Genomic DNA, 22836 nt, shown 5'->3' with positions numbered 1-22836 from the left:
AGCATCACTCTCTCCTCACCTGTAAAAGGGTCGTGGTTAGGGCTGAATGAGCTCATGTGCAGACAAACACTCTGTAGAGTGTCTTGCTCAGAGAAAGTGCTTAGTTCATAGCAGCTGTGGGGCTTCTAATTTTTTGTTTTTCCTCTTATGTATCTGTAACCACAAAGATGCACACACTTGGACTAGGAGGTTCTCATGCTTTATTTTTAAAATTTTGTGTGAATTTTGCCCTATGCATAAAGATCTAACAGCAGGTTTTCTCCCAAGGGGCTAGAGGAAGGGGCCTGTTCATTCTGGCGTTTTTTTTTTTTTTAAGATTATTTATTTATTTATTTGACATTCTGGTGTTTTTGCACATATCCTGGCACGCGTCAAAGGGCATGTGGGCTCTTTTGTGAAGAACCTGGTCATTCCCTTGGGGTAAGAAAGAAAGAAAACAAGGGCTGGGCGTTCAAGAAAAGGGAATGAATCTGGGGAGGCCCAGAGAAGTAACTGAAAGAGCAACAAAGAGCCTTTTTCTGCCCTGTTGGCCCATTTACCAATGACAACAACCACCACTCCCAGAGAGCCAATTCTTTTTTAGATAGTGTGCTAATCACATCATATACTTTGCTGCTAATTTTTTAAAATATTATTTATTTATTTATTTGACAGACCGATCACAAGTAGGCAGAGAGGCAGGCAGAGAGGGGGGGAAGCAGGCTCCCTGCTGAGCAGAGAGCCCCATGAGGGGCTTGATCCCAGGAGTCTGGGATCATGACCTGAGCCGAAGGCAGAGGCTTTAACCCATTGAGCCACCCAGGTGCCCTTTGCTGCTAATTTTTATCACCATCCTGCAAGTTAGGTCATACTATGTCTTTTTTTTTTTTCTTTTTCAGATAAGGAATTGGAAGTGCAGAGAAGTTATGTAACTGTCCTGTCAAGGTCACTGAGGAGTTGAGTTCTGCCACTGAAGCAGGTTCATGGTCGTGGGGAAATTAATTTTACTTCTGGGGAAGGTCATACCACATGATCTTCGTGGTGCCTCACTGCTCTGAAGTTTTTTTTGCATGTGGCTCCTTGGAAGGGACTTGCAATGGTAAAGGGGAGATGCACTGAAATTGGTAATGTAGCAAAATTAAAGTGGATAGTGTAGTGAAATAAACATTTTATGGTGTTTTCCCAATGAGCAATGAAACAAAGCATAATAACCATAAATATTTAGAAGCTCTTAGGACAATGATTCTGGTAGCATGGTTTAGTTAATTTTGAAAGGAAATAAACTTGGGGAGAAAGAAAGGTAAGAAACCTCAATCACAAAAAACAAAAAAAAAAAAACAAAAAAAAAACCCAAAACAAAATTAAATGTAGTATACCTATAAAGAACATGTGCTATATAAACACTTTAAAAACAACCAGCATTCTTGGAATTTTAAACATAAGCCAAATAACCCTTAGCCTGTGCCTTGAGTCAGAAGCTGGACCCAGTGACCTTTTGGCTCTCCCACAATTCTCTATTGGTACAGAAACTTTCTTTCACAGTGACTTCAAGTATCTTTGGGAATTGGTGCTCTTTAATCTGTGCTTGAGAAGAAAAGACAAAGCTCGTGGAATGGCTTGGGTGTGGTGGCCACTGAATTGATAAAGAACAAGAGAGACAGTGATTCTCGAATGTAAGCATGTGAGTGATTCTTGATTTGTGAAGGCAGTGGTTCTCACACATGTTCCACCATAAAAGACAGGCAGGCCACAAGGCTCCTTGGCAGGAAGAGGATTTTATCCCACATGCGTATGCGTATGGTTTCCCCAGCTGCAAATATGATCATATCGTACTTACGTGACAGAAAGTCACACTCTGGGAAACTAAACCTAAATAGCTAGGTTCTTACATTTCTTTGAAAACTCTGATTGCTACTTATTAATTCATATCTTCCTCAATGGCATTTGCTATCAGATAAGCAGCAGAAGCTGCCAAAAGTTTAAAAAGAGTTTGGGGGAGAAAACTTGAAACTGAGGACGTTCTATCTGTGATTTTTTTCCATGTGTGTGAAAAGACCACTATTACCTAATTTTTAGCCTAATCCCTTTGTCCTGTGTGCAGAGTAGAGTGTGAGAAGTGGGGCCTCTATAGGAGGCCCCTGGAGGCCAGGATCTGCATTCCCATGCAGGCCCGAATTGTTAATCCCCTCGCTCCAGACTAAGTTTAAAAACCCCATTTCCCAACATTTAGATGAATCTCCTGATTCCAGCTGCTCTCCTGTCCTTAGAAATTTTGCACAAGGGGATCCTTTTTCAGAGTCTAAGGAGATGAATTTTTCTGACTTCCATATATTTATGGACTCTCCTATTTGCCCTGTAGCCCTGCTGCCCCATTTGTGGGATGCAATTGGGTGAGCACACTGAGATCATCCCTCAATAAGAGGGACAGAGTTGTGCAAGGATTAAGAGCAGGGCTTTGGAAATAGACAGGCTTCAGGATCACAGTTCTGCCTCGTATTAACTGAAATGCATGTTTTTCGGGGGAGGAATGGTCCATGAATGGTTCATGAATGATGAATCATGAAGTTCGCTGTACTTCTAGAAATAGCAAGTTGGGGAAACTTACTCTCCCACTGAAATCCCACCCTTGGCCCTGTGGTTCGGGTGGAGCCTCACTACCCAGCTCAGAGATGGGGAATGTGCCATAGGCCCTAGGCAGTGGTTCTCTGGTTGTTGGAGCTCTCCATTCCCTGGGTCACAGGCACTGGTTCAGGAATGGGCAAAGGACTCAACAGAAAACAATCAGATGGGTGCTGAAATTTCTGGAAGAGGCTGTAAGATGGAAGCTGATCTGGAAACGTGGTGTTAGCTTGCAGCAGCCACCTTGCTACCCCAAGGGAACAGGCCCAATCCAGAGAAGGCAGAGGGAGAAATGGGGAAAGAGAAGCCCTGGATCAAGCTGTACCTGAAACTTGTATATCCCTTCATGTTTCAATACATGAGCCAACACATTTCCCTTTTGCTTAAGTCAATTTCTCTACCACTTTCAAACAAAAGCGTTTGAGCTGATACATTGTGAAACCTTGGACCAACGTGTCTCTCTCAGATTTCATTTTATTTAAAAATGGGGATAAAACCATCTACCTCACAGCATTATCAGGAAGTCAGTAATACTGTATATGTCAAATACTTTTCACAAAGCCTGCTACTGAAGGGCTTACTAAATTTAAGCTATTATATGTTATGAATATTATTATTATCATTATTATTAGCTATTATGAAATGATATGGTATCTAGAAAACAAACATTTTATGGTATTTTTCCTCATGAATATCAAAGATAATTAATAATGATAATAATATTAATAAATATTTAGGAGGTGGTATAACAGTAACTTCAGTCACACAGTTTGGTTATTTTGAAAGCATTTGCAATGTCTAATTAAATAAACAGCACATTTTTATCTTTTGGTATCTTTACATGTTGTAGATGATACTGCCCACCCTTACCTGGAAATTTTACAGCTTGGCAATAGATGACAAGGTCAGAAAGCTCTGGTGCAATCTGTCTGCTTTCCTTTTTATTCTGAGGAAGATAAAATTCTTCTCCCAATTCCATGTCATAAATCTATCAAGGGAAAAATGATAGCAGTTTACACAGGAAGTGAATGCCCACCCACCTCTGAAGCCCCGAAGATCTTTATCTGTTCCTTTCTCATGTCTTCAGTGTGTTTCACATCGATCTGTATTCATCTACACACAAAAGTCCCAACACCTTTCCCAGAGTCAGAACTTTCCGATAGCCAGCAATGAGCCTAACTCATTCTTCATCTTCCCTTGGGGCACAGTCCAGTGTCTTAAATGTGGAACAGTCAGTGCATGTTTGTTGAATGAGACATGATTGAGTATGCATCTCTAGGGCTCAAATTTTTGGCTTTATTATCTCGCTCTCCAACAGTGTCACTACAACTGTGTCTGAAGATCTGCTCAGAGTCTACATGGTGTGAGGTACTTGAAGGCAGGATCTGAGTATCTCATTTAGATTTCCTTTCTCTGTATCATTCCTCCATGAACACTTAACAGTTTGGGTCCTGTTTATTGGCTTGGTCATCCCAAACACTTTAAATATTCTAGAAATTCCTTGCATGTAGCAGGCTGTCCTCTTGGCCTAAATGCCTTGTTTCTGTCTGCTTGGCCAAATCTTCTTTTCTGACATCATCCCCCTGATGCTCCGATAACATTGTGTAGTCACTGGCCTTTGTATTCAGTTACAAGCTCTGTTTACATATTTGTCTCTGTCACTAAACCACCTTCCATGCCTGCCACCGCAGTGCCTGCCACACTGTATGCTTCCGCAGCCACTGGTTGGATGTACCAGTGACTAACCTTCTACAAATGGCAGGTGTGTGTCCCATAGCATCACCATGTGGGCTTTGGCATCTAAGAGAAAGTGAGGGGGAAATATGAAGGAAAGGGACAGGGAGGGAGTGAAATTTCACCCGCAACTGACAGGAGTGCCATGGCCCAAGAGTAACTGACCAGATCCATGCAAACCTTACATTACCATTCACCCACCTTTCCTTTGTTGCAGGCAGAGTTGTCTGCTTTCTTTATCCTCTTGGGGATTTCTTCATTATACTCAAACTGAAGCTTGTCATTACATGATTTATTTTCAGGTCTGTCTTCTAGAATGTTGTCTGAAAATAAGTGGGCAGGCTTCAGTAAATGAGAACCCAATGCATCACCTACGAGCTATGTCTACATCATTCAAGGATATCCAGACACTCGTGCTTATTGGTTAAGACTGAGGCTCTGGCTACATGTTACCAAAATTATGGCTTGGAGTGTTATTTTTAAAATCTGTTAAATTTGGTCAATGATATATTTATTTTGGATTGAATGGACTCATTTACAAATAGTTTTGGTACCCTACAGACATAATCTAAATGAGAAAGCTCATGTCCATACAGATCATTAGGACCATGCAAACCTTACATTAGATAACCTCGCGTCAGAAGCCTCAGCACCCAAGTCTGGGGATAACTTAGTAGTAGAAGTACTTCTAGATGGTGCATACAGGAGTTAATCACTCTCAATTTAAAATGAAGCTATTAGCTTCTTTTACCTTTAGAAATGTCAAGACCTGGGGAAAAGAGATACTGTTATTTGCAATGCAGTTTTCACAATTCTACTTAACTGGAAAGTAAGCTTTTCATAATTGTTTGGGAGTTTATTAAGCAAAAACCTCAAGGATAGAAATTAACATATATCTAACAATAGCTAAAGCATGACAGATAAACGTTGCTCTTGTTTTGGTATTTCTATTCAAAATGACTTAAAGGTGTTAAATGTACATTACAGTTATGCTCTTTTAAAATGAAAAATAAGAATGCTCTCACTTCTCACTCAAGTTTCACTATTTCATCAGACCATATACGCTTAGGCCAAAATATCCTCATATCAAGTAAGGGCCATGCAGGTGCCAGGAAATAAATGAGATCAATCATTTTATTACATTTTTACTCATGTAAGTAACACGATTTCATCATGCTAATAAGGCCTAAAAAACTGGACACAGAATGCCGACATTCATGCAGTTAAAATGTCCCATTCAAATGGCTTTACCTTCCTGACTGTTAGGAGCAGGAGAAGCAGTAAGGACATCTGCTATGGAAAAACAGAACCAGAAAGGGGATAAAAGTAAGGAAAATTAAGACAAAAAGCCAGATATATTAAACTAAGGTATGAAGCAAAGCATAAATAACAATAGCTTAGATTATAAGAGAAATGAAACAAGAAATCTTCTATTGATTTAATATTCTGACTGTTAGGGATGCAAGGGTTAGCAATAAAAGAAATGGAAACATTTTTAGTGTTAATCACACGGCCACATTCACATTACCTATTTTCAGTGACTGACTGTCATAACATTCCCACTAACGCATTATATCACATGGACAGACATGGATTAATTTGCTAGAATCATGCAGTCACTGTCATAGAATGTCTGTATTAAGTCACAAGTTCAAATCTGTACTCTGATGCTTGTTCAAAGCTAGTCAAGATAAACAGCAAGGTTGGAAGAAAATTAATCTATATATAGTTAACAGAACTTAATTAACTAGACACTCATGAAGGACTAACTGGCCAAAAGGCAGAGAAGGAATTCCTGAAACACGTGGGCCTCATTTGCAACTTCCTTTAGATCTTCTGGAATTAACTTTGTGGTTAGGAATCATCACATTTTTACTGCCCAAAGAGGTTTTAGACTAATTCTCTCATTTTATAGACATGAACACCGAGGACCAGAGCTGTTCCAGGGATAAACTAGGCCACCCAGATTCTACAGATGAGCTCTTCCCTTGGGATGTCTGCAAGGGCCTCGGAAGGCCAGCCACACTCCTGCGACTGTATGCAGAATTTTGAGAGCACGTTTCTTTCTCTGAAAGGAGTGGTCCTAATTTCTCCATTTCCTTCTCAAAGGGACCCATCATTACAAGAAGCTGAGTAACCTCTGAGGTCCCCCTAGGAAGCTCCAAATGGTTCTATCCATAGCAGGCAGGTTTCCATTCTCATCTCATCTTAGCTAGAGGATGTGAAGCTGGTAGAGGAACTGCCCAGAGGTGAGTGAGGCACTACACAAACCACAACCAAGATTGAAAGACTGACAGGACATTTAGCAGAAGCACAAGGAAGCCTCAACACGACCAGCTTACACTAGACATGGGAAAGCCACAAGGCCTTTTTGGGAATCAGCCAGGCGGAGGAATCTGTCAATGAAGTGGGAAATATCCATGTGGTGGCAGGCAGTGGCCTTCAGCTGTCACAGACCTTAGGTGTTAGTGCTAGAAGAAGGGAGAACAACCAGCCAACACCAAACAGAAGCTTTTCATTACACAGCTGAGGGTCATGAGGCCTAGAGTGGAGATAGGACATTGACCCATCGTCTCATAGTTTATTGAAGCAGGACTTAGTGAGGCCCCACTTCCATGTGTCCCCCATCCCAATGCAGTCAGGCTTTAAGCCCATGCAACTATCTTAGGTATTCAATGGGGTATGGCTTAAATTTTACTCTCCTAACTGAAATAAATAAATACCTGATCATTTTGTTACTTGCATATCAAAAACTTTCATATAATATTAATACTAATAATTAAGAAAAGTCCCTTCTTTCTGTTCTCAAAAGTACAGAAAAAACATAGGAGTAATTTATGATAGAGAGTGAATATAACTTCCAAGGAACTAACTTCTCACAGGGGCAAATGACATCTGGATTGGCTGATTTCTGAAGCGTATGTGGTTTTTGTTTCTTATTTGAATAAATTTGTTCTTCTGGGACAATATCACCATAATTATAATAGAGTTCCACGGGGAAGAATAAATCAATGTAAGAATATTTATATTCCCACAACTTTTCAGGAATAGGATTCAATGAATTATCTTGATTCCTTTTCATTTCCCCCCTCTTTTTACCTTCCCATTAGAGTATGCGCCCCTCACATTATCTGATGGGATTTCAGGTCAAGTAAATTGGGCTTTTAGTGGATAGTATGAAGAAACCAGCTATTACTGAGGACAAACATTAAATGGACATAGACTAGGATCGTATCTGGGAGGCAAAAGGAGACTGGGCTGTACCTCCTGGCCCTCATGGAATGTCAAGGAACCCGACAGAACTGGGGCGGGGGGGCGGCAGGCAGTCCTGGAGCATGAGAAGCAGGTATTTGGAGGAGGGTAGCATGGCTGTCTTAATGTCAATGGTAAATGACTGCTGGTCTGGGCATAGCTACATATTAGCAAAACAATGATCTGACAGATGTAATTTATTCTACACATGCAATGTTATTTATATAAATAGAAACTCTGGCCATTTTTCATTACATTGCTTTTCAAAAGTTGCTGAAATGAAACTGTTTACCATCAGCAATGGTACCTAGAAAACATTTTGCAATCCATAACCAATTTAGTACAATGAGACACACATGAAATCTAATTCTCATGGAAGAGGAACTCTTCACCTGTAATCTGTAAGTAACTTCATTCATGTGATATTTATATTGTGCCACTAGCCATCAGCCATATTTTGTCTGTTTGGTGAAACCAGGCAGAAATATCTTGTTGGTTTAGTGATGCGAGAACCAGGGGGAGGAGAAAGTGAAATGCAGTTTTTTGTTTGTTTTTTCTATACTCCTTACAGAACAGGAGTGAAGACCATGAGAGAGAGGAGCAGAGAGCACAGAACTGTGGTGCTGCCCCCTGCAGGTGTTGAGGAGTGCAACTAGCCAGCAGCCACTATTCCTGCGAGAACATTAGCTACCGCAGGGACTGAAGGGTGAGAATGGGATCTCTGCTGCAATTCCTCCTTTTCCTCCAGAAACCCAGTCAGGAATGACTCCTGTGCTGCTTCCCACACCCTCCTCTTCTTTCCTTGAGTGTTGGCTGTAGAGGATAAAAGAATCCCCATCCTTGCTTGTCCTCACCAAGCAGTGGGATTCAGGAACTCTTGGACAATGCTTACAACAATCTGCGCTGTTGGCCTGTGGAGTGTCAGACTCATTTTGGGGGGGGAAAGAAAAAGGACACAAAAAAACTACAACAGAACATCATCCCATCACTTCCCTGCACACAGCCTGGGGTTGTATTTCTCTTACCATCAGACAGAGATTCATAGTCATAATCATATTCATCCTCTTCATCCTCTTCTTCCTCGTTATTAGCAGGTGGGGGGTTGGCATTCCCCCCATTATAAGCCTGAGCTTGCATGGATGCTAACTGATGAGCCTGTAAGATATGAGTAATTAATGATGCTAAGCTACTCAAGTTCATTTGTAGCTTTCAAGGTGATGCTTGCCACAGTCATAAAAAGAAGCTTACCCTATTTTGATACATTTGAGACAAAAAACAAAAATCTAGATTCACCTAAAGTTCAGTCTCTCTACTTGGGCAAATGTTGACATCCCTATAAGAGAAATCCAGGAGCTTTTAACGACAATCACAGAATCTATGTGTTGTTCCCAGGCACCGGGGTTCCCTGGGCCAAGCTCTTCAGGACAAAGGCTGGTGCTTGGGAGAACCACCATCACTCCCAGTGATGAAGTGAATCAGCCCATCACTGTGGAAAAGTAAGTCTCTGTTTAGAAACTGTTTTTTTAAGGCCTTTGACTTAGAGTAAAAGGTTAGAGGCCCCATGGACAATGAGACTGAATGAAGAATTGTTTAAATAAAGTTTTTCAAAAGACTTTATCTGAACCACCAATCAGATTAACAAACCAGGTTTAGAAACTTCTGGAAACTTGATGTGTGCTTCGAGGGAGATCATGTGCCTTTACATTAGACTATAATTACTGTCAGGTGATATCACAGGACAGCAGTTCCTGCTGGGAACTCAGCACAGGAAATAAGCAGAAATATAGGAAAAGTTACTCGCACGAATTAAAAACAAGAAACAGAGCTAAAATCCAATAATAGAAGAATGGGGTCAGTAAACTATGGTGTAGCTGCTTGAAAAAAATGAGACTTGAAAAAATAATTGTGATATATATTTACTGAACAAAGGATACAGAATTGTGTGTGTATAATTATACATCTGAATATATATGAATATAGTATATCTATGTAAATATGTATACAATTCTATATCATTTGGTCTATGTCTATCTACAATGATTATAATGGTATACAATGACATGCATAATACAGCAGGGATTATTGACCTATTGTTGTGCACAAACCCCTTAATCAGTCTGGTGAGGCAGGATTCCTTCTCAGAATGTTATTTTAATTTAATTTACTTTAATGTTTTTAACTAAGCTCCACACCCAACATGGACCCCAATATGGGACTTGAACCCATGACCCTGAGATCAAGATCTGAGCTGAGATCAAGAGCTGGATGTTAAACCAACTGGGCCAACCAGGCGCCCTGTCATTTTAAGTGCATAAAACAAAATACAAAAGATTACCAAAAAAATATTGAATACAGTCATCAAATATTAAAAAAAATTATGGTGTTATAAGAATATGTATTTTTTTATTAACACAGACAAAAATGTATAAGTGTAGGTCAAATAACATTTTTGAAGTAGTGATAAGCATAGGTAATTCTTGGTGATATTAGCAACAACTGTGATGTAATAGAAAAAACTATAGGGGCGCCTTGGGTGACTCAGTGGGTTAAGCCTCTGCCTTCAGCTTGGGTCATGATCTTAGGATCCTGGGATCCAGCCCGGCATCAGGCTCTCTGCTCCGCGGGGAGCCTGCTTTCCCCCCACCCTCTCTCTGCCCGCCTCTCTGCCTACTTGTGATCTCTCTCTGTCAAATAAATAAATAAAATCTAAAAAAAAAAAAAAAAGAAAAAACTATAATTTCTACTGCTGATGAAGACCCAAGTACTGCCAGGGTTACTGTGGTTTGTTCCCTACATTTATTACCAGAGGAAATGCTAAATTTTAGCTAGAGGTTAGTGAAAATGGAGATATAACTTTTTTTCTATCTATACTCATAGACCCTTGAGTTCTGTTTGTAGATATATTACCAAAGTTAAGAACCCCAGTAATACAGATTTTATTTGGCATTGGAATTATGGATGTTTAAAAATAAAATGATGCTCTCTTCCCTAAATTTTCTGAGATGTGGTTATATTGCTTTCATAATAGAAATGTATACATAGGAAGATACAATTTAGGCTCTGTCTATATCTACATAAAATATTTTACAATACAGTCCACTGGAGACAATAGAACACTGTCTAGGCTGGGATTTCTCAAAGTGGGTTTTATGGAACATGAACTCCATGGGTGTTAATAGCTGGTAGGTGAAAACTGAGCTGTATTACAGTTACCACAAGACACAATGGAAGGCTGGGAACAGTGCTTAAACAAACTGGAACAGCCCTGCTACTGGGTTTCACAAAGCCTTTATTTCATATGCTAAAGGAAACTGTGATTCTTCAAAGCGCTCCACTACAGCATTTCCCACGCTTTTTAACCAAGGATTCCACCCCACCCCCAACCCTGTCACCTTTTCTCAGTGTCTCTCAATAGGATTAGTGTTCTTTGAAATGTTGAGAAATCGGCTCTAGGCACCACGGAGCCACAGAAGCAAGTCTATTTGTCATGGGTAAGAGAAGGAACTTGCTGCAGCCAGCGTTCAAGGTAGAACCAAGGGCTGGGAATGAAGATGCAAAGAGCCACATAGATCTGCTGCAAAGATGCAAAGATCTGGGGATTGGCAATATCAGAAAGCAGTGTGCCAAGGTCCCTTAAACTCCGAAACACTTACCAGCACAGAAATATGGAGAAATGGACAAAAGGATAACCAGGAGCTGACATCCTTATTCTTTGCAATATCCTACTTTCTCGGAGGCAGAAATACAAGACCCTGGCCCTTGAATTAAAGCAATTCAGACATAGGTCAAGGGGTTGGATATAGAGTTCATATGAGGGGACTGGCTCAGATGGGTCTAACAGGGGCCATGTCTTACTCTTCTTTATTCCACTGGCCCCTCGCAGAGTCCCTATCATCTAATGTGCATTGTTTGAGTCTACAGGGTTGGAGTGCTAGAGACTAAGGTCAGAAAACTAGAGATCTGATGTGTAGTTAGGGAGACTCAGTAAGAACCTCAGCATGAGTATGATGCAGATGGAAGGCTCCAGAAATCCCTCAGGCTCTAAGTCAGTCCACCCTAGCTGAGGGTGAATTTTTGGTATGGCAATGACCCAGGAAAGTCAGGGATTGGTTCTGAACATACTGGAGCTGTGGGCACTCACTCATCCAGCCTCATGGGAGCTCAGATCAACAGGTCTAGACCCACCACCTGCCAGGTGACTGAAAGACCTTGCAGGTGTCACTGTCGGTACTCCCTGGGAGATCATGGGAAGCTGGAAGTAGTCTTAAAAAACTACAAGTGGGATTATACTGTCCCATTTTTACAAAAGGAAGAAGAGCTAAATTGTGGAAATTATAGAGGGGGGAGTGTCAAGGTGATAGCTGACGAAACCTCAGAATTAGTTATTAACTGGTTGGTGTGTGAACACAGAAAATAAAGAGGTGATCAGCAAGAGTTAGCATGGGTTTACTAAGAACACATCTCTAGAACACTAAACTCTTTAGACTTTTTGGGTAAGGTAATTCACTTTGTGGGAAATAAAAGATAAGAAGTGTTTCAAAACTTCTAGGTTGATAAGAATTATTCTTAAATAAACAGATTACCCAGGTTTCCTTGTGGAAATTCTGATTTAGTTGGGAAGACTGGGACCAAAGAATCTATGTTTTTAATAGTGTTCCAGTGATTATCAATGTATTCTGACTTAAAAAAAAAGATTTTAATTATTTGAGAGAGAGAGAGCATGCCTCTGGGTTAGTGGGGGAAGGAGCAGAGGGAGAGGGACAAGCAGACCCTGCGCTAAGCATGGAATCCGATGCATGGCTAGATCTCATGATCTCATGATCTCAGGATCCTGAGATCTCAGGATCCTAAGATCATGACCTGAGCTGAAAACAAGAATTGGATGCTTAACCGACTGAGCCACCCAGGCGCCCCTGTATTCTGACTTCTACATTACGTTTCCAAGAGTCTTCTGAAGACATGAATCTGAACCCTAGCTCTGCTACTCTGAGCTGGGTGGCTTTGAGAAAGTCACACAAATGGTTGGGCCTTGGTTTTCTACTATAAATAAAGAAGCTAAGGCAGGTGCTGGAGAAATGTGAGCTGCAGGAGAGGCGAGCACTAGGCAGGAGGGATGGTCACAAAATCTCCAGGAAGGATCTGTAAGAAGGACCACAGGCTGGGCTCTCTGCCTGTTCATCTGACTCAAAGGCAGCTTTAAGGATGAAGGCACAGTTTGAAAAAACTGCTAATAAATGCATTGGATATCAGAAGTCAAAAATCACTAAGAACACTTTAGGCTGCGATGGCATACCGAAACTAAGAAGAGCCAATGTCACCGAGATAAATGTGAGGCTCCTGCCCGTGAAAGATGAAAATTAACCATAACCCTGAAGACATGGGGAGACTAGCCAAAGAGCAGTCTATGTGAAAATAACTGAACTCTTTTTGTTTTGCACAAACATTGCAGGAGCCCAGTGTGCACTGAAGAGTTTTCAAAGCCATTATAGTCCTAAGCTTCCTTAACTGCGCGGTACAAGTCCAAGTTAAGAGAGGCGATGGATTCATTCTCCTCCTTGGGCTGTCAGACCCTAACTGGAATATTGACTTGTTCTGGAAATCACATCTTAAGATGGAGAAGATATCCCTGCATATCCACAAATTCAAGAATATCCCAAACATTGTTAATGGAAAGCAGAGAGTCTGAGCAGCCAGATCCTGTGACAAACAGTTGACACAACAAGACTGTTTAGTTTGTGGAAGAGAGAAAAGCTGGTGGGAGGCACATGCTCGCTCTCTGATATGGAACTGGTCTGTGCAGCTGCAGAGGGAAAAAGCAGTGCCAAAGAGTAGGAGCAACAGAGAGCAGGATTTGGACTCAACATAAGGAAGACTTCTCAAATAGCACAATGTATTCATTTGTGAACTGGAGGCTGCATCGGTAACTGCAGATGTCTGCAAAGAACAGGAAAGGCAACAGCTACAACATTCCACCACATCTAGAAGACCACAGAGGTACGTGCAGAGCAGCTGGGTCTGCTTGGTAGTCAGGAGCGGGCAGTGGTTGGTGAGTAAAGAAGACAGCATGAGGGACAGTGTGGTAGGAGGAAAAAGCACCCTGTTCTGGGCCGTCCGTTACTGATGCAGCCGCTGCAGTGGGCCAGGCCTTAGGGAACACATGCTAATACTTTAGTTACACGACTTCCTAACAAAAGCCCATCAGCATAGATCTTGTGGTCTCTGGAACCCAAACAAACGCTGGGCTTTCTGGAACAGCTTTGAGAGTCCAGATCTGGACACAGGTAAACCTAGCCGAGGGCTCTAACTTGTGGCCCTCAGGGCTGACTTCCCCTCCAGACCAGACTGGTGTGGCTGGTGCAGTGTTTTAGAAAGAATGTAATTAGAGCCGTTCATTTATGAGGACGTGTATGCTTCACTCCATCAGCCAGCCAGCTGGCCCCTCATCTTTATGTTTCTGCCTGACCCCTGAAAGCAGCTGGTTTTGCAACTCTGGGCCAAGAGCTGTGTGTGGTTCAGACTGTGGACCCCCCGGGGTACATACAACTTCTAGGGACATGCAGCTTCATGTATTTTTAAAGGAATCAATTTCTAGATTCAAGATTTTCAATCTCTATGCGTACTCTTTAAAAAATAGGACTATCTGTGAGCAAGCGTATGGTCGGCTGATTCTCCCTTCCCTTGCTCTTGTCATACTCTTCTCTTGTTTAAGAAAAGAGAAGTGTAACTTTCACTTACCAAACGGGGAAAAATCTGTGATACATGAGATGAGGTGAAAACCACCCAAAGTAGCAAAGGATCATTTGAGAACACAGAGCTCTTGAGAGTCTTGAAAAACTAAGGGGGGGTGGAGCATCTTATTTCATCTAGACAACAAGCACATTGAAAGATCCATGCCTTTACCTGTCTGCCTGCCTTCCTCTCCATCCGTCCATCCATCCATCCATCCATCCATCCATCTATCTCTGTCTCTGTCTCTGTCTCTTTCTATCTTCCCTCCCTTTCCTTCCTTTCATCTGCCCATCCACCCATCTTAGAATTAATATTCAAAAGTGAGATGGTTGGGGAGTCTGGGGGCTTAGTTGGTTAAGCGTCGGCCTTTGGCTCAGGTCATGATCCCAGAGTCCTGAGATGGAGCCCCATGTTGGGCTCCCTGCTCAGTAGATAGACTGCTTCTCCTCTGCCCTTCCTCATGCTCTCTCACTCACTTGCTTTCACTCTATCTCAAATACATAAAATCTTTTTTTTTTTTTTTTTTCACGTCAGACGGGTAATGTGCCGAGGTCGTAACAAGGTTTAAAGGGTGGCACATGTCACACAAAAGCGTGAACACCCAATCATCATGCTTATGAACTACAAAAGGATCCTCAAATACATAAAATCTTAAGAAAAAAACAAACAAACCAAAAAAACAAAAGCGAGATGGTTATCATAGGGACGATAACACAATATTTACTTGAATTAAAAAAAAATAAAGTCAGACTTTTTCTGACCAAACTAAATCGGGCTGACTGGGCTGATATCTTTGACAATGAGGATTGTTTTGTGCATTATATTGGTATATAACTTATGTTAATCTGTATTTATCCATAACATGTTTGAAAATATATCTCTTGTAACTACTTAGACTTGGGATAAAATTTTTAATGTCAATCAAAAAATGTATAAAAGGGGAAAATGTGTGAAAAATACAGTTTTTCAAAAAATTTTTGAGATATTTGAGCAAGAAAAGTTTGATGACCATACATGTACAGCATCTGTGGTAATCCTGAGCCACTCTATTTGGGGCAAACCTGATCAGTAGGGATCTCTTGGCTGGACTGGTTTGGGGCCCTTTCTGTAAATATCTATTTTTCTGCTCAGAAAGGTAAGTCTAAAGATGATGGAGCCTCTGATCTCACCTTCCTCCCCCACCCTGAGGGCATCTGATCACCTGAATCTTCTGGTGATATCAGGTAAATCTCTAACTCAGCCTGGACTTTGGGCAGCCTGCAATCCCACTGCAGGGGACCTTGACAACCTGGGAATTCCCTGGTACTTACACAGCAGACGCCAAGATTCTTTAAGGACCCCTCAGGGAAGCAGTACTATTCTGAATGGCAAGAAATACTGAAATAGAGCCTGAGAAATGGGACAATAAAATGTTTACAGAGTGGTCTGCAATTCTGACAGGGGTCCCATGATTCACTTGGAGAAGCTTTTGTGAGATTTTAGTGTCAGAGAGATCCTGTGAAGCTAGTTACCTTAACATTCCCATTTTACAGATGAAGAAACAGAAGCCTAGAAAGGCTGACTGACTCATGGTCACATGGCTGGTTTGACAGAGCCAGATACTAGAAACTGGCATTTCAGCTCCGCACCTAAGGCTCTTTCTCCAGTATCATGTTATATATCGCTCGACTTTAAACTCAGACCCTTACCTCTGAGTTCCACAAATCAGGGCTTTTAGAAGATTTGATGATTTCTCCAAATCAACTACTCAACCATGTCAAGCTGGACCCTTGACTCAGCTACATTTGAGATTTTTTTATTGGTAACTTTGGACAAAGGTTCCAAATTTGCTGGGCTCATAGAATCCTTTGGCTGACTTCTCTGTTCTCTGGAACCCACTGAAGCAGGACCGGAGTAGGGGCTAGAGGCTTGGAGGTGATGGCCCAGACAGAAATTAAGAGCCATTGGCCATGACCTAGGTTGAGCTCTGAACAGTCCCTGATGCTGGAACAGCACTGCTGTACTGAGCTTTGTGTGGCAACCCCCGGTTGTTGTTAAGTTTTAAAAAAGACAAAGCCCTAAATAAGACAAAGAATTTTGGCAGCTGTCATTCTCTGGGATTCGTACAACCCGGCATATGAACTCAGCGGCTCTGGACCTAAACTTTTTTGTGGATCCTTGGGCCAAAGGCTTTCTACACAAGCAGGTTTGGGATACTTGGGGAGTAGCTCTCTGTGGGTGAGGCAGGTTGGGGAGTGCCCTGGAGTCCACAGGCCACAGTGAAACATCAACTTCCATGCTGGCACCACAGGGCCGATGGTGTTAGGGTTCCACTACTGACTGCAGGAGTTACAGCCCCTTGTCCAAGTGCTCTCTCTATAGGGGCTCTCCCTATGGTGTGTGGGGGGAGGTCACTCTGAAGGGAGCTTTACCTAGAGGGGACTGTAGCCACCGATGTGCGATTGATAGCCAAGGAGTCCAGGTCCAGAGACAAGAATCACACATTATCCTTCTCAGAGCAAATTAAACAATGAGGTGCATTCTACATGAGAACTTAATTTCATAAAATAAAATTCTAGGTGAGTGGGAGGACAATCTTAGTCTGTTAAAGGGAAGGCCAAAACTCAAATTTATTGTCCCAGGAAACTCAATCGTCAAAAACTGTTTACTCTGTAGGTCATCTGAAAGGTCAGAATATCACTGATTTCTTAGTTCTGGGCACACCACATACCCAGAGCCTCTATAATGAGAGGAGAATACCTTTTGCTTTAAGATATCCACTGGCGTCTGGTGAGCTTTTAGCTTCTTATTTTTAAGAAGTACTTTCCTCCTAAGTTGGTCAGGTGAGGGAAGCATTGGATCATCTGAGAAATCGCTCTCAAACAGGAATTTGGCCACCAGTTTTTCTCCAAACACAGTCTACAAAGAATAAAGGAAAACGCATCATCAGTGTCTTTTACCTATGCTTGAATTATTTCGCTAGATATTTCAGCTCAGTTGAATGGTTCTACAAACCCTAGGAAGAGAAAAAGTAGGAAAGAAGTGGTGTCCCTCCTCCCCACCCACACTGTCTTACTGGAAGGAAGGGAGGTGGTTACAAGGTCAGGAGGAGAGATCTAGGGCCTTCTTCAGGTGGGGCCAGCTCTAACTGTTTAGGACAATGCTTGAAGGTTTGACAGATTAAAGAAAAGGATGCTCAGAGGCTGTGGTTTATAGAACATGATCCATTCCAGATGTGGGTAAGAAGTCAAAAGGATAAAACTTACACGTAGCTAGAGAGTGACGACAAAGAATGAAGGTAATGGGGAGAATCTGCCACCATGTAGTATAAAGAGCTGCACATACCCTTTTCACAAAGATTTTGTGAGCACTGGCCTCCAAAGAGGAACGTGTGTCCCTCAAGGAGGGAGGTGGTGGGAATAAGCACAAAATGATCCACTGGGGAGGAGGGTAGAAAATATGGCAATTTCTATCTTTAGTTATTTTTTAATTAAAAAAAGAAAACAAAAAAGGACGCTTAATAGTGTTTAACGTACCTATGCCTCATGAATGGAATTGAGAAACGAGTACCATGATTTGGCAAGAGCAGCTAACGACACCCTCTTTCTATCCACGTACAGTTTCTCTGTAAAGTGTCTTTATCAGCAACTATGGCTATTCATCAAATACTGAAATAATAAACTAAACCTAAAGCCAGACATACAAGTGGCTAATCATAAAAATTTCAGCCCAGCTAATGGATTGTTCAACACTACGTCAACAACTAATCAAGTGCTATACATTAACTGAACATAAAAAAAAATTAAAAATTTTCAAGAATAATGAACATATTCAATCACATTACTCTCACTAAAAAGTTAGATAATAAATAACACATTGTTAAAAATTTTTATGAGAGCAAAAAGGGATTTTGTACCTTTAATAAATAATAGTATAAGAATTATTTATTTCACCCTTTCTATGTTATTCCCTTTCACTGTCTATTTTTGCATGTTTTAATTAATGTATAAAATATGTTAATAAGTAGGGTATGTTTATAATGTATGAGTAAGACAATAAACATCCAATAGGAATACATACTACGGTATTTTACTGATGGAGCACACAATCAAAAAAGTTGAGACCATTATTCTAAATGATGGCAAAAGAAAGGCAATATGAAAGGCTGATTGGTTTTGTTTGCATAAGTATTTGGGGACATTTTCCTTTGGCCAAGCCCTTGCCTCCCACTGAGAGCCATATTTCCATAAGTGCGTCAGTCAGTGGAGGAAGGGAAAAATATAATGTAATATTTGAGCCTGAATCTGTCTGCATTATCACCTGTATAAGGAAGGGCCAAGTGTAACATAGCAGCTGTTCTGGCCAGTCTAAGCTCTTTGCCAACTTGGATCCCCATATCTGTAGTGTTAGCCACAAGAAAATTTGACTTATTTGCCCTGAGGTATTTTCATCTTTTCCACATACAACTGACAGGTGCCATCCTAGCATCCCTGATTTGTGGTACCAGAAGCATTGGAGAGTCGGTCTCTCCTTATCTCCTAAGGCTTTCTGGAAATGGTCAGGGGACCACAGAACAAAGCTTCATCAGATCAGCTGCAAAGGTTAACCATGCAGGAGGGATCCCAAGCTCCCATGGCACCCTCTTTTCTTAGGTCTGAGGGACTCTGACTGTACGTACTTTGTGGCTGAGGTCCAGCTGTGATGTGGCCCATGGTGGCTCCATATAAAAGCAGCAGTGACAAGACAAAGGCTAAGATGCCATCCTAACTGCTAGCTAATACCTTACCTTGAAAATTTCTGCCATTTTTCGTTGCTGAGGCAATGAGCAGTGGTTCTCAATTGATATGATGATGGGCAGGTCAGAGTTGATGAAGGCACTGCGGTCAATGGCTTCAACCACCTCCTGCGAGAGCCAGAACAGCCCATTAGAGTCCAGATGTCTGTCTGGGGTGTCAGAAGAAGTACTTATAGCCACAGAAACCACCTAAATTGTTGTATGCAGAAGATTCTGGCCAAAATGGTTTTTATCTTTTCAAACATATTTTCAAATTAAGCACGATGATAGGCTGTTTTCTATAAACACGTTAAACGGCTCATATTGAGTTTTGTTCACATACTTTATAAGGAAGAGCTATTAGCGTGCCAAATTTAACAGATCAGTATGTGTATTGATTACATTTTAGGTAAAAGGCACCGTGTTTGCTACAGCATAAAAAATAATGAGGCTTAAGATATTTTTCTGCTTTCAAAGAGTTTATAACCAATCTATTTGGGGCTAGATGTTTATGTTTATGTGTGCAAGTAAACATAGTTCTCAAATCCTCCTTCTCTCAATATAGAGTACAGAAGGTTTTTTTTTTTTTTTTTTTTTAGTTTATTTATTTGACAGATAGAGATCACAAGTAGGCAGAGAGGCAGGCGGAGAGAGAGGAGGAAGCAGGCTCCCTGCTGAGCAGAGAACCTGATGGAAGGCACAATCCCAGGATCCTGAGATCATGATCTGAGCCGAAGGCAGAGGCTTTAACCCACTGAGACACCCAGGTGCCCCTAGAATACATAAGTTTTAAGAGACATGAATAGGAAAGGAAAAGTGAAGGCAGGAAATTGGAGGGGGAGATGAAGCAGAGACTGTGGACTCTGAGAAACAAACTGAGCGTTTTAGAAGGGAGGGGGTTGGCGGGATGGGTGAGCCTGGTCATGGGTATTAAGGAGGGCACGTATTGCATGGAGCACTGGGTGTTATACATAAACAATAAATCATGGAACACTACATCAAAAACTAATGATGGGGGCGCCTGGGTGGCTCAGTGGGTTAAAGTCTCTGCCTTCAGCTCAGGTCATGATCCCAGAGTCCTGGGATCGAGCCCCACATCGGGCTCTCTGCTCGGCAGGGAGCCTGCTTCCTCCTCTCTCTCTCTGCCTGCCTCTCTGCCTACTTGTGATCTCTGTCAAATAAATAAATAAACAAAATCTTTAAAAACAAAACAAAACAAAACAAAACTAATGATGTATTGTATGGTGACTAACATAACACGATTTAAAAAAGAGAGATAAATGGGAAAATGAGCTAAAGAGAAAATGCATTTTAGCTATTCTGTCTGCAAATAACACAGAAATAACAGTATTCCATCCCAGCCCAGCCACAGTTCAGAGAAAAATGATTTTATACAGCCCAAACCACTCTGAATGAGTATAGGAACTACACAATGAACTAATAAACTATTCAGAATTTGAAACAATAATCCAATGCAACTAGTTTTCCTGGGTGTCTGACCTCCCCTAGTGGAACCAATTCTCATTACTTTATAATATTGATTATTTAATCATCTCCTAACACATGATGTTGGTCTTTGTCAGCGGGACACCTGTAGCAGGAAAAAAGCCCCTGCCTTTTATAGACCATCTTATGATGTAAAAATTGCAACAATATTATTATAAGGTAACCATTTAAGGTAATGGTTATTAAACTGGTGAATGAGACGCTAAGGAGAGTTCTAGATCAACTCCCAGAAAAATGAACATGTGCACATCCCACGCAATTTTGGGAAGTCTATGGACTTGGGTCAGGAATAAGAATCCCCAACCTAAGGTGTAGTTTGGAAGAGTCAGTCATGTAAAGGACTAATGAAGATAATGACTCTGTGATCTGATTTAAGGAACGTTATGAAGCATTACCTTGAAGGGGATCTTCGTTGTCAGCGTGTGCCCGTGGTAGATGATGGGCGTCCCATCATCTCCATCCCAGCAGTCCAACTCTACACTCCTGCAGCCTTGTAGGAGGACCTGTGTGACCAATGCATGGATTCACTCCAGATGAGCAAATGGACACAGAGCCTCCAATTAAACTCAACACTTGCTTCTCTATAGCAGTGTCCACATTCAGGGCTAAAGCAGAAGGGCATAAGATCTAAAATAAATCATGCATTTTGGCCAAAGGCCACAATGAATTAGGGGAGAGAACAGATTATAGTGGAAAGAGTATTTACCAGAGCTGAATACTATTGGAAGATAAAATTTTTTCTTTCTTTTTAAGATTTTTTAAAAATTAAATTTATTTATTTTCAGCATAACTGTATTCTCTTTTTAAGATTTTACTTATTTGTCAGAAAGAGGGGGAGAGAGAGAGAGTCAACACAAGCAGGGGGAGTGGCAAGCAGAGCAGACCCAGGGAGAAGCTGACTCCCCACTGAGCAGGAAACCAGATATGGGACTTGATCTCACAACTCTGGGATCACGGCCTGAGCCAAAGGCAGGCACTTAACTGACTGAGCCACCCAGGTGTCCCTGGAAGGTAAAATTTGATAGCAAACCCATATGACTATTTTCCCAGCAACTTTGGTCCCTCAAGGGACATGCACAGGGTACATCCTGAAATGAGAGAGCAAGGCTAGTGCTCTACCTGGGCAAATGTGAGTGAAGGTGAAGGGGCTGAGGTTGCAGACCAAAGCAAACGAGGCTACTGATTCCTTAATGAACTGGCTAAACATTTGTATGAATCCAATCAGAATAAATCTCTTCCAATTTAGACCCAAATTCTGCCACTGGCTAATGCCTTTCCTGTGAACATAGAGCATGGCAGAAGAGTAGAAGCAAGCAGTCATCAAGGATTTACCTTGCTGTCTAATCCTAGAATAGAGGCAAATAACCCATAAATTCCACTCTCCCATACCCACAGCAGTCATCAGTGATCAGTCACAACACACGTACCCCCTATCTCACAACCTCTTCAGGAAAGTGCTCTGGGAAACATTACTGCTGAATTAGGTGAGATGATACCCATTTGCTCCCCTTGATGGGGAGCCGGCAGTAAAGCTCCTGACACACATGCTCAGGGTGCAGCTCCGTAATATTTGTGGGCAGCAACCTCTTCCTCCACAGACTGTCTTTGTAAACTATCTTTTAAAAATTTTTTTATTTTTAAAAAGGCTTTTTATTTTTTTAAAATATTTTATTTATTTATTTGACAGAGGGAGAGTGCGTAAGCAGGGGAGCAGCAGGCAGAGGGAGAGGGAGAAGCAAGCTCCCTGCTGACCAAGGAGCCTGATGCGGGACTCGATCCCAAGACCTTGAGGTCATGACCTGATGGCAGATGTTTAACCGACTGAGCCACTCAGGCGCCCTTCTTTGTGAACTATCTTAAGAGATTTCCATGTATTGGAAGAGTAAAGCGTGTGGGAACACGCCAACTCACGGATTTAAAACTCCATATAATATTTGCAGGTGACAGCAATCCAGTACTGTGGGCGAGTGGCCGCTAGAGTTGTTGCAATGAAACTCAGCAGAACCCCTCTTATTTTAACTTTTTAAAATGAGGTCCTTGCTAGATTCTTCCCATTGCACGGCATGTAGCCCCCAGTCTTCCCAGGTGACCTATTGCTCAGGTCAAACCGATTCTGGGGCCTAAACTCCCAAGGCTAAGAGCTTCTTCCAGCAGCTACAGTATGTAGAGGTATGTTGCTGTGGGCTGAGGACTGTTGTGTCAAATGGTGACCACACTGGGGGAACGCTCGCTGACTGGCAGCTCGGGAGATGGTTTTTCAGCAC

General features: G+C 41.7%; 1 protein-coding gene and 1 non-coding gene across 5 annotated transcripts in view; both read right to left on the bottom strand.

Annotated features, from left to right (window-relative positions):
- PLCE1 (phospholipase C epsilon 1) overlaps positions 1-22836 on the bottom strand; it is a 328811-nt gene that overhangs the window by 30734 nt on the left and 275241 nt on the right. For 3 of the 4 annotated variants that reach the window (XM_044240131.1, XM_044240134.1, XM_044240132.1), the window contains exons 17-22: positions 20968-21075; positions 19079-19195; positions 17053-17211; positions 8610-8739; positions 4534-4655; positions 3469-3586 (exon numbers count right to left, since the gene is read on the bottom strand). In XM_044240131.1, coding sequence (XP_044096066.1) covers positions 3469-3586; positions 4534-4655; positions 8610-8739; positions 17053-17211; positions 19079-19195; positions 20968-21075 — 754 coding nt within the window. The remainder of the gene's footprint in view (positions 1-3468; positions 3587-4533; positions 4656-8609; positions 8740-17052; positions 17212-19078; positions 19196-20967; positions 21076-22836) is intronic. The other variant, XM_044240133.1, reaches the window with a different exon arrangement.
- Positions 14842-14946, bottom strand: LOC122901652. Its single transcript, XR_006383641.1, has one exon. It is a non-coding gene; the product is annotated as a small nucleolar RNA U13 (small nucleolar RNA).

This window comes from Neovison vison, chromosome 2 (assembly GCF_020171115.1).
Source record: "Neovison vison isolate M4711 chromosome 2, ASM_NN_V1, whole genome shotgun sequence".
Classification (NCBI taxonomy): Eukaryota; Metazoa; Chordata; class Mammalia; order Carnivora; family Mustelidae; genus Neogale; species Neogale vison.
Note: the sequence above shows the minus strand (reverse complement) of the source record. Positions and strands in the feature narration are given on the sequence as shown.